Source organism: Cebus imitator, unplaced genomic scaffold (assembly GCF_001604975.1).
Source record: "Cebus imitator isolate Cc_AM_T3 unplaced genomic scaffold, Cebus_imitator-1.0 Scaffold384, whole genome shotgun sequence".
In the NCBI taxonomy this organism is placed as follows: domain Eukaryota; kingdom Metazoa; phylum Chordata; class Mammalia; order Primates; family Cebidae; genus Cebus; species Cebus imitator.
Window position 1 is genome coordinate 1,928,584 of NW_016107699.1, and position 10,710 is coordinate 1,939,293.

At 65.0% G+C, this 10,710-nt stretch overlaps 2 protein-coding genes across 8 annotated transcripts in view; one reads left to right on the forward strand and one right to left on the reverse strand.

Annotated features, from left to right (window-relative positions):
* Window positions 1–3,923, forward strand: part of CHID1 (chitinase domain containing 1) — a 40,195-nt gene extending 36,272 nt beyond the window's left edge. For all 4 annotated transcript variants that reach the window (XM_017507791.2, XM_017507793.2, XM_017507798.2 and 1 more), the window contains 3 exons: window positions 3,257–3,337; window positions 3,556–3,598; window positions 3,731–3,923. In XM_017507791.2, the coding sequence (XP_017363280.2) occupies window positions 3,257–3,337; window positions 3,556–3,598; window positions 3,731–3,829 (223 nt within the window). In that variant the 3' untranslated portion in view covers window positions 3,830–3,923. The remainder of the gene's footprint in view (window positions 1–3,256; window positions 3,338–3,555; window positions 3,599–3,730) is intronic.
* TSPAN4 (tetraspanin 4) overlaps window positions 207–10,710 on the reverse strand; it is a 27,635-nt gene continuing 17,131 nt past the window's right edge. For 3 of the 4 annotated variants that reach the window (XM_017507801.2, XM_017507802.2, XM_017507799.2), the window contains exons 3-8: window positions 9,843–10,034; window positions 8,191–8,265; window positions 7,052–7,153; window positions 6,838–6,969; window positions 6,675–6,758; window positions 5,754–6,267 (exon numbers count right to left, since the gene is read on the reverse strand). In XM_017507801.2, the coding sequence (XP_017363290.1) occupies window positions 6,199–6,267; window positions 6,675–6,758; window positions 6,838–6,969; window positions 7,052–7,153; window positions 8,191–8,265; window positions 9,843–10,034 (654 nt within the window). In that variant the 3' untranslated portion in view covers window positions 5,754–6,198. Of the gene's footprint in view, window positions 218–915; window positions 924–5,753; window positions 6,268–6,674; window positions 6,759–6,837; window positions 6,970–7,051; window positions 7,154–8,190; window positions 8,266–9,842; window positions 10,035–10,710 lie in introns of those variants that run through there. The other variant, XM_017507800.2, reaches the window with a different exon arrangement.

Sequence of the window (10,710 nt, forward strand, 5' to 3'; positions counted from 1 at the left end):
GTTGGCCAGGCTGGTCTCGAACTCCTGACCTCAAGTGATCCACCCACCTTGGCCTCCCAAAGTGCTAGGATTACAGGCATGAGCCACCTCGCCCAGCCCCCTCGGGTATCTTTGTTCTTCATCCTTCCTTTTTAGACGTTGGCAGCCTCCCCAGGCTCTGGAGCACGTCCCTGGTTTTCTGGAGTCCCTTCTCCAAGACAAGTTTCCAAGCTGGTCTCTGTGGGGTGACCCCCCCATCAGGAGGCTCAGGAACGTCTTTCTCGTGCTTTCTCCATAGAAACACCCAGAACGCCCTCTCCATCCCTGGTCCTCCCGATTCCTCTGTGGTGTGTCTGGGTGTGTTTTGTGTGTATGTCCTGTTTGGATTTCCTTGACCCTTTCCATTTGAGGCCTTGTGAGTCTTTCTGAGTTACAAGGATAAAATTCAGACCATTTCAGAGTGGCATTCAGTACGCCCACAGACCTGTGCAGCCCTCCCTGCTCCCCGAAAGCAGCCCTGTGCCTTTCCATAGTTGTTGCCTTCCCTGCCCTGGCCTGTGTCCAGTCTGTGGGTTTGTCTGTTCTGGACCGTTCTGTGAGGTCGAGGCCGCGGCCGCCCGTGAGCTTTGCGTCCTTACTGCTCACATGCCCTTCTCTGTGTGCTTGTCCCTCCCCTCCCCTTCCTCTTAGGCAGGCCGCTCGCCCGCCCTCCCCTCCCTGTGGCCGGTGCTGCTCCCTGAAGGACCCGTGTGGCCCATGTACCGCCTGAGAGCCTGGCCCCTCACACCAGCCGTGCTCCCTCATAAGCCCTCAAGGGCGGTCCCAGTTATCAGCCTGGGCCACTCAGGTCCCCAAGGCTCCAGCCCCCCTGAGGACGGTCCTCCCTGCACCAGGGGCCTGGACTCACTCCTGTCTGCAGCTGCCCCACCCTTACACCCGGTGGCCTCACCCTCCCTTCCCGGGAGTGAGTCTCGGACCCTCCCTGGGCTTTTGGGAGCTGGGCACACACTCCTACCCAGCACCTGGTTCCTGCTTCTCCTCATCCCCAGTGGCTGCTTGAGGGTAGCGATTCCCAGGGTTGGGGTCCCTGTCAGCGCCCTGGTCATGGCTGCCCCCACAGCATGGTCACCACCCCCACGCCAAACCACCAGCCTGAGCGGACGTACCCAGTTCTCTCTGGGGTCCTGGCCACCCCCAGCCTCACCTTCTCCTGGGGGCAGCAGATTTTGAGGGGTGACCACAAAGGCCCCCCAGGAGGAAGAGTGTGTGGCGTGGCCAGAGCTCCCCACAGCTCGAGGGCCCGTCCTGTGGCGTCTGCCCACGACCCTGCCCGTCTCATTCCCACAGAGCCACTCAGCAGATATTGCGGTGAGGGGTGGGGGGGAGCTGCAAATTAATCAACACCTCGGGTGCCATTTCAGTGAAGGATAAAGCAGTGATCTTAGAGCTGTCTCAGGGGTTGTGGCTATGGCTGCAGCTGCCTCCATGATGTTGCCTGGCCTGGAGGAGCTTCTGGAAGGACCGTGTTTACATACACATGGCTATTGAGGCGCCTGGCCCAGCCCCAGGAGGGCGGAGGTCCAGCAGAGCTTTTCCAGGCCTGGGATGGCTGGAGCTGCCAGCCACTGCTGCCACCCACTGCCAGCGTCTAGAGGGGCTGGGTACAGTGGCTCACACCTGTAATCCCAGCACTGGGAGGCTGCGGCGGGTGGATCACTTGAGGTCAGGAGTTCCACCTGGCTAACATGGAGAAACCCCGTCTCTACTAAAAATACTAAAACCAGGTAGGCATGGTGGCAGGTGCCTGCGATCCCAGCTACTCAGGAGGCAGAGGTGGGAGAATCGCTTGAACCCAAGAGGTAGAGGTTACAGTGAGCCGAGATGGTGCCCCTGCACTCCAGCCTGGGCGAACGCAGCAAAAACAGTTGCCTGGGGAAAACTCTGGCTTGGGGAGGCTGCCCAAGTGCCATGTCTCACCCTCCCTGCTGCGTCTCTCCTGGGGTCTGATGTCTGCAGAGCAGCCCCCATCCACCCCATGCCCTGAAAGGCCAGAGCTACCCCACGGGGTCTGGCACTTTCTCATGCACTGCTGGGCGGGTAGCAGCTGCTCTCCCTCATGGCTCTGAAGTGACATACGCCCTAGTCTGGAAGAGACTCCCCTGCTCAGGACAACAGCAGCGTGTCCCCGTTGGGGAGACTCAAGCATCCCACACCTCCTGGGCAGGAGTGTAGGAGCACTGGGAAGGTGGGTCGAGGTGCGGTCCCGTGGTCGCTGTTTCTCACTTGGATGAAGCCCGCGCTGTCCAGCCCTGCTCCCTTAGGGTCCTGCGGATGCCCCTGCAGCTGCCCACTGCCTGTCCTCCCCTCCCTCCATGGCACCTGGGCTGTCGGTCCAGGCCAGGCCTCCTCCCTGTGGCTGCAGCCCCAGGCACTTGGGGGCACCGTCCTCATGCAGCAGGCACGGGTCATATTCCACCGTCAGCCACCACCACCTGCACAGACTCCTGCTGCAGAGACCAGAAGCTTCCGGAACCATCTGTTGGTGCTGCTGGTGGCTGTGGCCCAGTGTTCTGGAACCACCTGCCCTGGTCCCAGATGTGCAGTGAGTTGTGCACACACTCAGGGACCCCCGTGACCTTCTGGAAAGCGCAGTCCTGTCCCCGGCACCTTGGGAATGAGCTGTCCTCTGTGTGAAGGACCGGTGGTTCTCACACCCCTGGCTCCCGGTGCTCAGGAGGGGCCTGCCGCAGTCCAGGGCATGGGGTGGTCACTTCCAGACTGAGGCAGACGCAGCCTTTGAAACGGGGCAGAAACCACTGCCCAGGACCAGGCCTGCCCGTCAGCCCAGGGCCTGCAGTGGGGCCAGGGCAGCCTGAGGCCTGCCTGGTTGGCCTCTCACCTTCTGTCTGGGTAGTGAGGAGCCCCGTCCAGCAGCCACTGCATAGCCTGAGGGCCACCGCCAGCGTCAGGCAGCTTCAGGCCCCCTGTCACCCTCCAGATCAGGGCATTGAGGATTCGGTGGAGTGGCTTCTCCTGAGGAGGCTACTGGAAAGATGTGTTTCCTGAGGATTCCTCAAATACGGGACCTGAGGCTCCAGCCTTCCCCCCCGCCTTCCCCCGCACCAGCCATCATCCCCAGACCACCGGGACGGTGGCTCCCTTGACCTGCTGCCCTGAGTGGCCCTGTGCCCCTGCTGATAGCCACAGCCTCGGGGGTGCAGCGTGGGGCCGTGGGGGAGCGGGCGGAGCTCCAAAACCCACATCCTGGTCTCCCCAGGTACATCCAGACACTGAAGGACCACAGGCCCCGGATGGTGTGGGACAGCCAAGCCTCAGAGCACTTCTTCGAATACAAGAAGTGAGTGTTGGGACGTGGGTGACCGCCTCGGCCTCCGTGTGCAGGGTGGGGCCTTGGGGGTGGAAGTAGGGGAGCCCACTTGCCACTCCCGCCCCGGTGCACAGCAAGACAGCATGTGGCCACCTGGCAGGGGGACAGTACCTGGACCGTGGCTGTGCGGGGAGGCGGCCCCGGGCCAGCAGAGCTGGCGGACGGGTGACAGTCCCCTTGTCTTGCAGGAGCCGCAGTGGGAGACACGTCGTCTTCTACCCAACCCTGAAGGTGCGTGTGCTGCTGGCCATGGGATGGGGGCCTGCAGCCCTGGGGTCCAGGCAGTGCTGCCCTGGCATGGAGGGCGTCCCTGGGTGCTGGGGGATGGGCCCAGGAGGCGCTCACCCTTCCGTCTGTGCCCAGTCCCTGCAGGTGCGGCTGGAACTGGCGCGGGAGCTGGGCGTCGGGGTGTCCATCTGGGAGCTGGGCCAGGGCCTGGACTACTTCTACGACTTGCTCTAGGTGGGCACGGCGGCCCACGGCGGACGGGTTCTTTCCTAAGCCCTGGAGTGAGTGACCGGGTGTCAAATACAGGCCTACACTCCATTTGCTGTGATGGGTCTGCCGAGGTCCTCAGTGGGGGGTCCCGGGCCCCGTGTCATTCCCACCCTCCCATGAGGGGTCCCTGCCCTGGGATGAGTCCTGGCTGGGGGGCACCTTGAGAGCTTGAGCCCCTCCCACCTGGGCACTGCCAGCTGCCTCCTGTCGGCTGGGCAGGGAGGACCCACTCTACCTGCCCTACCAGGACAGCCGGGCTCAGGCCTTTCTGGGCTGCTGCTCAGGTACTGGGCTGGATGTGGGTTTGGAAGCTGTGGAATAATCCCAGACTCGCCCACTCCTGGACTCCAGGGCCCTGGCAGAGCTGACAGCCCCGCCCCCATGCACCTGCCACACACCTGGGCAGTGACAGCACGTGTGCGTCACCTGCAGAGAGCCACCCAGATGTCCTCACAGAGCCCAGCATGGCAGGGGTGAAGGGGCTGCCCTGGAGATGGGCTCAGAGGAGCCTGGCCCTGGACCGTGGCTCAGCTCTGCCGCCTCAGGTGGTGTGACCCCCAGGCCAGCCTGGCTGTGTCAGGGTGTGAGAGGGGCAACGGCAGGACCCATAGGCCAAGTCAGGACAAGTGTTTCCACTGAGGGGGTGGGGCAGAGGGTACCCTGCAGTGCAGCAGTGTCCAGGACTGGGGATGCCCTGGGGAATTTGCGGGCATCATGAGCTGAGGCCTGGCAGCCCTTGTTTCCCTGCCCCCAGCTGCCATCTTGTCCTTGGCCGGCCGTGAAGCCTCCCCTCCTCACCAGTGAGGCCTGCGGGGCTGAGGTGGGCAGCAGAGGACATGGGGTGCATGTCACGGGCAGGGCCTCAGAGGGATGGAAGTGAGTCAGGGAGTGGGTGGGCCTGGGCGCCCCTCACTGAGAATGCCATGGGTGGGGACATGAAGCCAGGGTCCTGGTTTAGAGTCCGTAATGTTAGGAGGCAGGGGGTAGGGGGTCAGGACATCCCCAGCTGGTGGTGAGGGAGCACGGTGGGGTCTCTTCCACAGGTGGGAGCTGAGGAGGAGGTCTTGGGTGGGACCCAAGGCACCCATGCATGAGAAAGGCACCACCTGGGTGTCCGGGAGGCCTGCGTGCCGCCACACTGCAGGCTCGGTGCAGCCATTCTGCCTCGTTGCCTGCTGTAGACATAGGCCGCAGGGCGTGCTGGGCGCTGGGGCTCACGCCTGCAATCCCAGGACTTTGAGAAAGCCGTGGCGGGAGGGACGCTGGGCTGAAACCCCATCTCTGCCCCACAAAATACAAAATCATCAGGACGCAGTGGTGTGTGCCTGCAGTCCCAGCTACTCAGGAGACGGAGGTGGGAGGATCGCTTGAGGCGGCTGGGCGTGGTGAGCCGTTAGGGCTGCACTCCAGCCTGGGGCACGGAGTAGAACCTGGCCTAAAAAAAAAAAGCTGCCTCTGGCTTTGTACCCCAGAGGTGCTGACACTAACATTCAGGTGGGTTCTCTGGGGTCCCGTGGCTTCCGTTGGAGTGAGGGCGGGGGACATGCAGGTCTAGGAGGGTGGTGGGGCCCGGGTCCGGGCACTGCCAGGTCAGTGTGGGTGCCACACAGGATGGGAAGCCTGGAGCCAGCTGTGTGTCCCCGGGGGGTGGGCAGGGGGTGGGGCAGGCATGAACTGGAAATTGAGATTGTGGGGTGCAGTTTGGGGGTCAGATGCCCCAACCTGACTGTCATCCCTGAGGCTGGTGTCCCCATCACAATCTGCATGGGGATGCCCACAGCCACAGGCTCTGCCTAAGCACCATTCATGCCAGAGGCTGCTCTGCCCAGGCCTGGGTGCCAAAGGGGAAGATGGGGTGGGGGGAGGTGGACCAGCAACAGGCACAGGGGGCTGCTCACACTTTATTAAGAGATGCACCAGGAGCCCATGGCCACTGTGGAATGTAGGTGAGGTGCCGCGGCCCAGCCTAGAGCACCAGGACCAGCGAGGCCACCTCCAGGATGCCGAGACCTGGCCCCTCCAGCCCCACCCCGTGTCCCGGGAGGCCAGGGGCCACAGGCTGGCTCCCGTGTGGACGCCGCTCTGGAGAATAATAGATAAAAAAACTGCTGGAAGCCCCTCCGGCCCCTGCCCTGGGTTCTGCAGCGAGTCTGTGGCCATCCCCTCCCGGGGAGTCCAGAAGCCCTGAAGCCACCCAAGCCAGGGCCTTCTGGAAACAGGTTCCGGGCATCTGTCCCTCCCCTCCCTCCCAGCATGGGGCAGAGCACCGAGGCCGGTGGTGGGAAAGGCAGCTGTGGGTGCGGCCGTCTCCCCGCGGGCGTCCGTTGGGCGGCCTACGCGCAGTAGGTGTCTGCCTTGACCACCTGGCAGTACATGGTCATGGCGAAGGTCAGGCCCAGGATCTGTGGGGACGGAGGAGTGCTGGATGGCTGCTCCACAGGCTGAGGCCTCAAGCCCAGAGTGGTCCCCGGGGTGGGGGACACAGTGGCAGAGCCCCTCCGTTTCCCGAGGCTCACACGCCCCACCCAACCCCTGGGGCTCAGCCACAGCACCCTCCCCTGAGCCTTGCGGGCATGAGGACACCCGGGACCTCACGGCAACTGGAATGAGGAGAGCAGGGGCCACCGGCACCGGGCCCGGCCACCAGCCTCTGCACTGGCCGGTCCTGGGACACCAGCATGGACAGCCACCCGCCTCTGCCCTGCACCCGCCTCCGCCTGTCCATCCCCCCAGACCCCGCCTTCCTGATCATGGGCTCCTGGCGGCAAGGCCTTTGCTACCTCAACAAAGGGGGACCCCCGGGCCATACCTGCACCAGTGCCGTGCACAGCCCGAAGACACCCACAGCCAGCAGGTTCTCCTGCAGCCACACCTTCACTGTCTCATAGCAGGGCTGCAGGGAGGCGTGCCCGCATGTCACCAGGGCGTCCCAGGCTGCTGGTCCCGCTAACCCCCGTGGGGGTCCCACTCACCGCCTTCCACCACGTGCCGGGCGCATGCAGCCCGCAGCTCTCACTGAACTCCAGGCAGCACGAGTCGGGCACACGTGTGGCATTGTACACCTCAAACCAGTCGGTGTAGTTGGAGACGCCACAGCAGCGGAACTGGGGGGCAAGCTCGGGTCAGGCTCAGGCAGGAGGGGGGCGCCCGCTGACCCGCCCACCTGCCCACCTGCCCACGCCTCACATCAGTCTGGATGATGCTCCAGGCATTGGTGAGGCCCACGTTGCCCTGTGTGCCGTAGAGGTGCAGGCCTTTCTTCAGGTCTCGCTGGGCGTACCTGTCAATCTGGGGGTGCAGGGGTGTCAGCAGGGCTGCTCCCACTGTGCCCCACCCCCCTCACCCAGACGCCTTCGCTGGCCCCTAATCTGGGCCCCGGGCCCCTCCTGCACCTCGTCCTGAAGTGGCTCCCGCCCCTGCCAGCCTAAGAAACTGCGCGTCCTCAGAAGCCCTGAGGCCCAGGGCCCCCACCCCTGAGCTTCCTCCCCAGGCAGGGGGAGGACGGTGGGTCCTGGGGGACAGGGGCAGGGACACAGGTGCCTCCACATGTCACACACAGCCATGCTGTCAGCTGAAAGCCAGGAGCCACGAGCACCAGGCCCACCTCGCACCCTGGCCTTGGTCCCCAGTGTTAAGTGAGGGTCTGGGGCTCCTTGGAAAAGGGGCTGATTCCCGGGCCGGGGCAGGGAATGCAGGAGGAGCCTGGAGTGCCCTGCAGTGCCAGGAAGTCAGGACGTGCCCCAAAATGAAAAGTCTGTCAATGGGGGTGCATCGGGACACAGCAGCCGACTGCAGGAGCTCCCCAGGGCCGAGGACGGGCGGTGTGATTCACAAAACAAAGTGGTGGTGTGTTCTAGCTCAGGGTGCAGCCTCAATATCCGCGCCTTCATCTCAGTATAAACAAATGGCCGGATGTAAATTAGTGGCACAGAAGGGCACTGGGGGCAGACAGCCCAGGACACTGCCTCAGAGGGCAGGGGATGACCCCCCAGCAGCCTTGGGTGGGGGAGCGGGCAGAGGGCAGGGGGTGTCCCGTGAGCAGCCTCGGGTGGGGGAGCAGGCAGAGGGCAGGGAGTGTCCCGTGAGCGGTCTCCGGGTGGGGGAATGGTGCCCTCATGCCCGGGTGGCCTCAGAGCCACAGCACAGCCGCCCAGGGTTGCTGGCGCTCTCCCTCCAGGCCTGGTCTCCAGTGGCTACTGCTAAATCCACACCCGCTGTCCCTGGCCACTAGCGAGGGCAGATGCCAGGCCACTCTGTCCACGCCCCCTGGGGGTAAGGATGGAGCCCCCAGCCCTGCCGCGGGGCCTGCGCTGAGGCGGCTGTACCTTGTCCGTGTAGGCGAAGAAGAGGATGGCGATGGTGGCCTCCAGCAGAAACACCAGCAGCAGCAGCAGGAAAAACTGTGGAGGGGCAGGCTCAGGTGGGGACCCGGCAGGCCCCCCAGCCTCCGCTCCACAGCACGCCAGGGCCCGGGGCCACACACCTCAGGGACACCTGGTGCTGCCCAGAAACCCCTGCCAGGCCCCCACTCCCAGAGACCCCGGCATGCCAACCCCACCTGAGAACTCGGCCCAGGTCCAGGGGCTGTTGCGTCTGGCTCAGCCCAAGTGTGGGGCGCTGGGCTGTCCTGGGCTCCCCTCCCATCCCCACCCTGGGGCAACCCAGACACCCCAGGTGGGCACAAATCCCTGTTCCTGAGGCCTCAGCCCGTCAGCTGCCTTCGGGACACCTCCATCCAGGGGCCTCTGAGTGTCCGGCGGGTGCCTCGCTGGGTGCCTGTGTCTTCATGGCAGAAGGAGGGGCCACAGCTGGGCTGCAGAAGCCCCCTCCGCCCCCACATCACAGCCTTCAGGGCAGCCAAGGTGGCCGACGCCCCCTCCACAAGATCACGGGCTGCAAACCCTGCCTCTGACCACCCAACCTTCCCCCTCCTGGTGGCAGCCCCGAAGCTCAGCCTGACCCCAGCCTGTTCCTCCGCGTGGGTCAGACACCCTGAAAAAGGAGGGCAGGCATGGACAGGGTGGGGCTGGGAGCTAGGGGCCCAGGCAGGGTGGGCGTGGGGGCGGCAGACGGGGCGAGCTGGGCTGAAGACACAGGAGCCCCCCACTTCCAGGAGGTACCCAGGGTTTGGGTCCCAAGTCACCCACGGGAAAGGGTCGGGCCCGTGTCCCTGCAGGCCTGGCAGGGCCCACACACAGCAGCCACCTCGACTGTCCGAGGCGCAGACCCCTGGCCACAGCCTCCAGGGAGCTCTGGGACCTAACTGGGCCCTGGGGAGGCTGGCAGACGTGGGGCTCGCCCCCAGGAAGTGGCCTCCCCCAGGAAGGGGCACGGAGGGGAGCGGGCTGGCTGACACCTGAGTGAGGACCCCATGCAGGACTTAAAGGGGCGGGGGAAGCCTTGTGATTCAGGCCTCAGCGGGCTGCGCACCCCAACCCGCCATGGGCCTTGGCCGGGCGTGTCGGTCGGCAGCAAGCCGCTTCTGTCCAGGAGCCGTTCTTTTTAATTATCATGATTAACGTTTCCAAGAAGGATACACGCATCCCTGCCTGTACGTCCGGCCCAAGGCAAGGTGGGGCCGGGAGGGTCTCAGCAGAGGGTCCCAGGGAGCTGGGGCCAGGCCCCTGACGGGCGTGGGGGTGGTGAGGAATGAGTCACGGAGGCCGCCCACCCGTGAAGGGCCTCAGTGCGTGTGCACACGTGTATGGGCTGTGCCTGCACTCACCGGGGCCAGTGTCCCGTCAAGGGAGCCCCCAACAAGCCACAGCGTGTTCTTTTTAGAGAGTGACCCCCCCAGCCCCGACCTAGCCTGGAAGACCCAACAGTGACTGGGGCCCCAGGCCACACTCCCGCCCGGGAGGTCAGACCCCTGAGGTGGCACCCACGCCTAGGGGTCACGGCCCGCAGCCAAGGCCTCGGGGACAACAGGCCCCACCCTGCGTGTGCCCCCCAGCGTTGCCCAGGCCCTGGCACTCACGGTGAGCAGGAGGCACTTGTTCTCCTTGATGGCGCCCAGGCAGCCCACGAAGCCAATGGCCATGACAAAGGTGCCGGTGACGATGAGCAGGTTGGCGGCCGACAGGGACGGGAAGGAGGAGGACAGCGTGGCGAAGCTCCCCTGTGTGGCCGCCAGCCAGATGCCAACGCCCAGCACGCCACAGCCTCCCAGCTGGGGCACCGCCAAGGTGAGAGAGACAGGGTGAGGCCCCAAAGCGAGCTCTGGACCCCAGGGCAGAGCCCGGCCCACAAGTCCAAGGCCGCAGCACCTGCCGTCCTGAGCCAGAACCACCCAGAGTCCCACTAAATCCCGGGGGTGTCCAGGGCAGGCCCGCCTTTTCCCCACACCCTGGGCTGGCCCCATCCCCAAACCCACACTCCATGGCCACAGTGGCGTGGGCTCCCTTGTGCCCCAGAACACCTTTGGAGACAAAAGGCTGGGGTCTCAGGAGCAGGACAGCCTGCACCACCCCCACCCGCTGGCCTGCACAGCGCAAAGCCCACTCCCCACCTGACCGGCCAGGGCGGCTGGGCCCACCCACTCCAGCCTTTCCAGACCGCCATCAGTGAGACCCAGCCCCGCCCTTGCCCCGGACATGGCTTCCCGGCAGTCCCAGGATTCTGGTGCCCACCCTGAAGTGGGTCTGTGATGTCCCCGCTGTCCGCCGCTACCCGTGGCAGCAGAAACCCCCGATTCCCTCACGCTTTGCCCCTGGTTGTGATTTCTCACATCCACATGGGCGCTGGCGGGAGCGGGGCAGGCGGGTCCCACGGGCGCACCTGCTGTCTGCAGGGTCACTGTCTGCGGCCTCTGTAAGTGCCACAGCGTTTGCACCATTTCCTGAGTG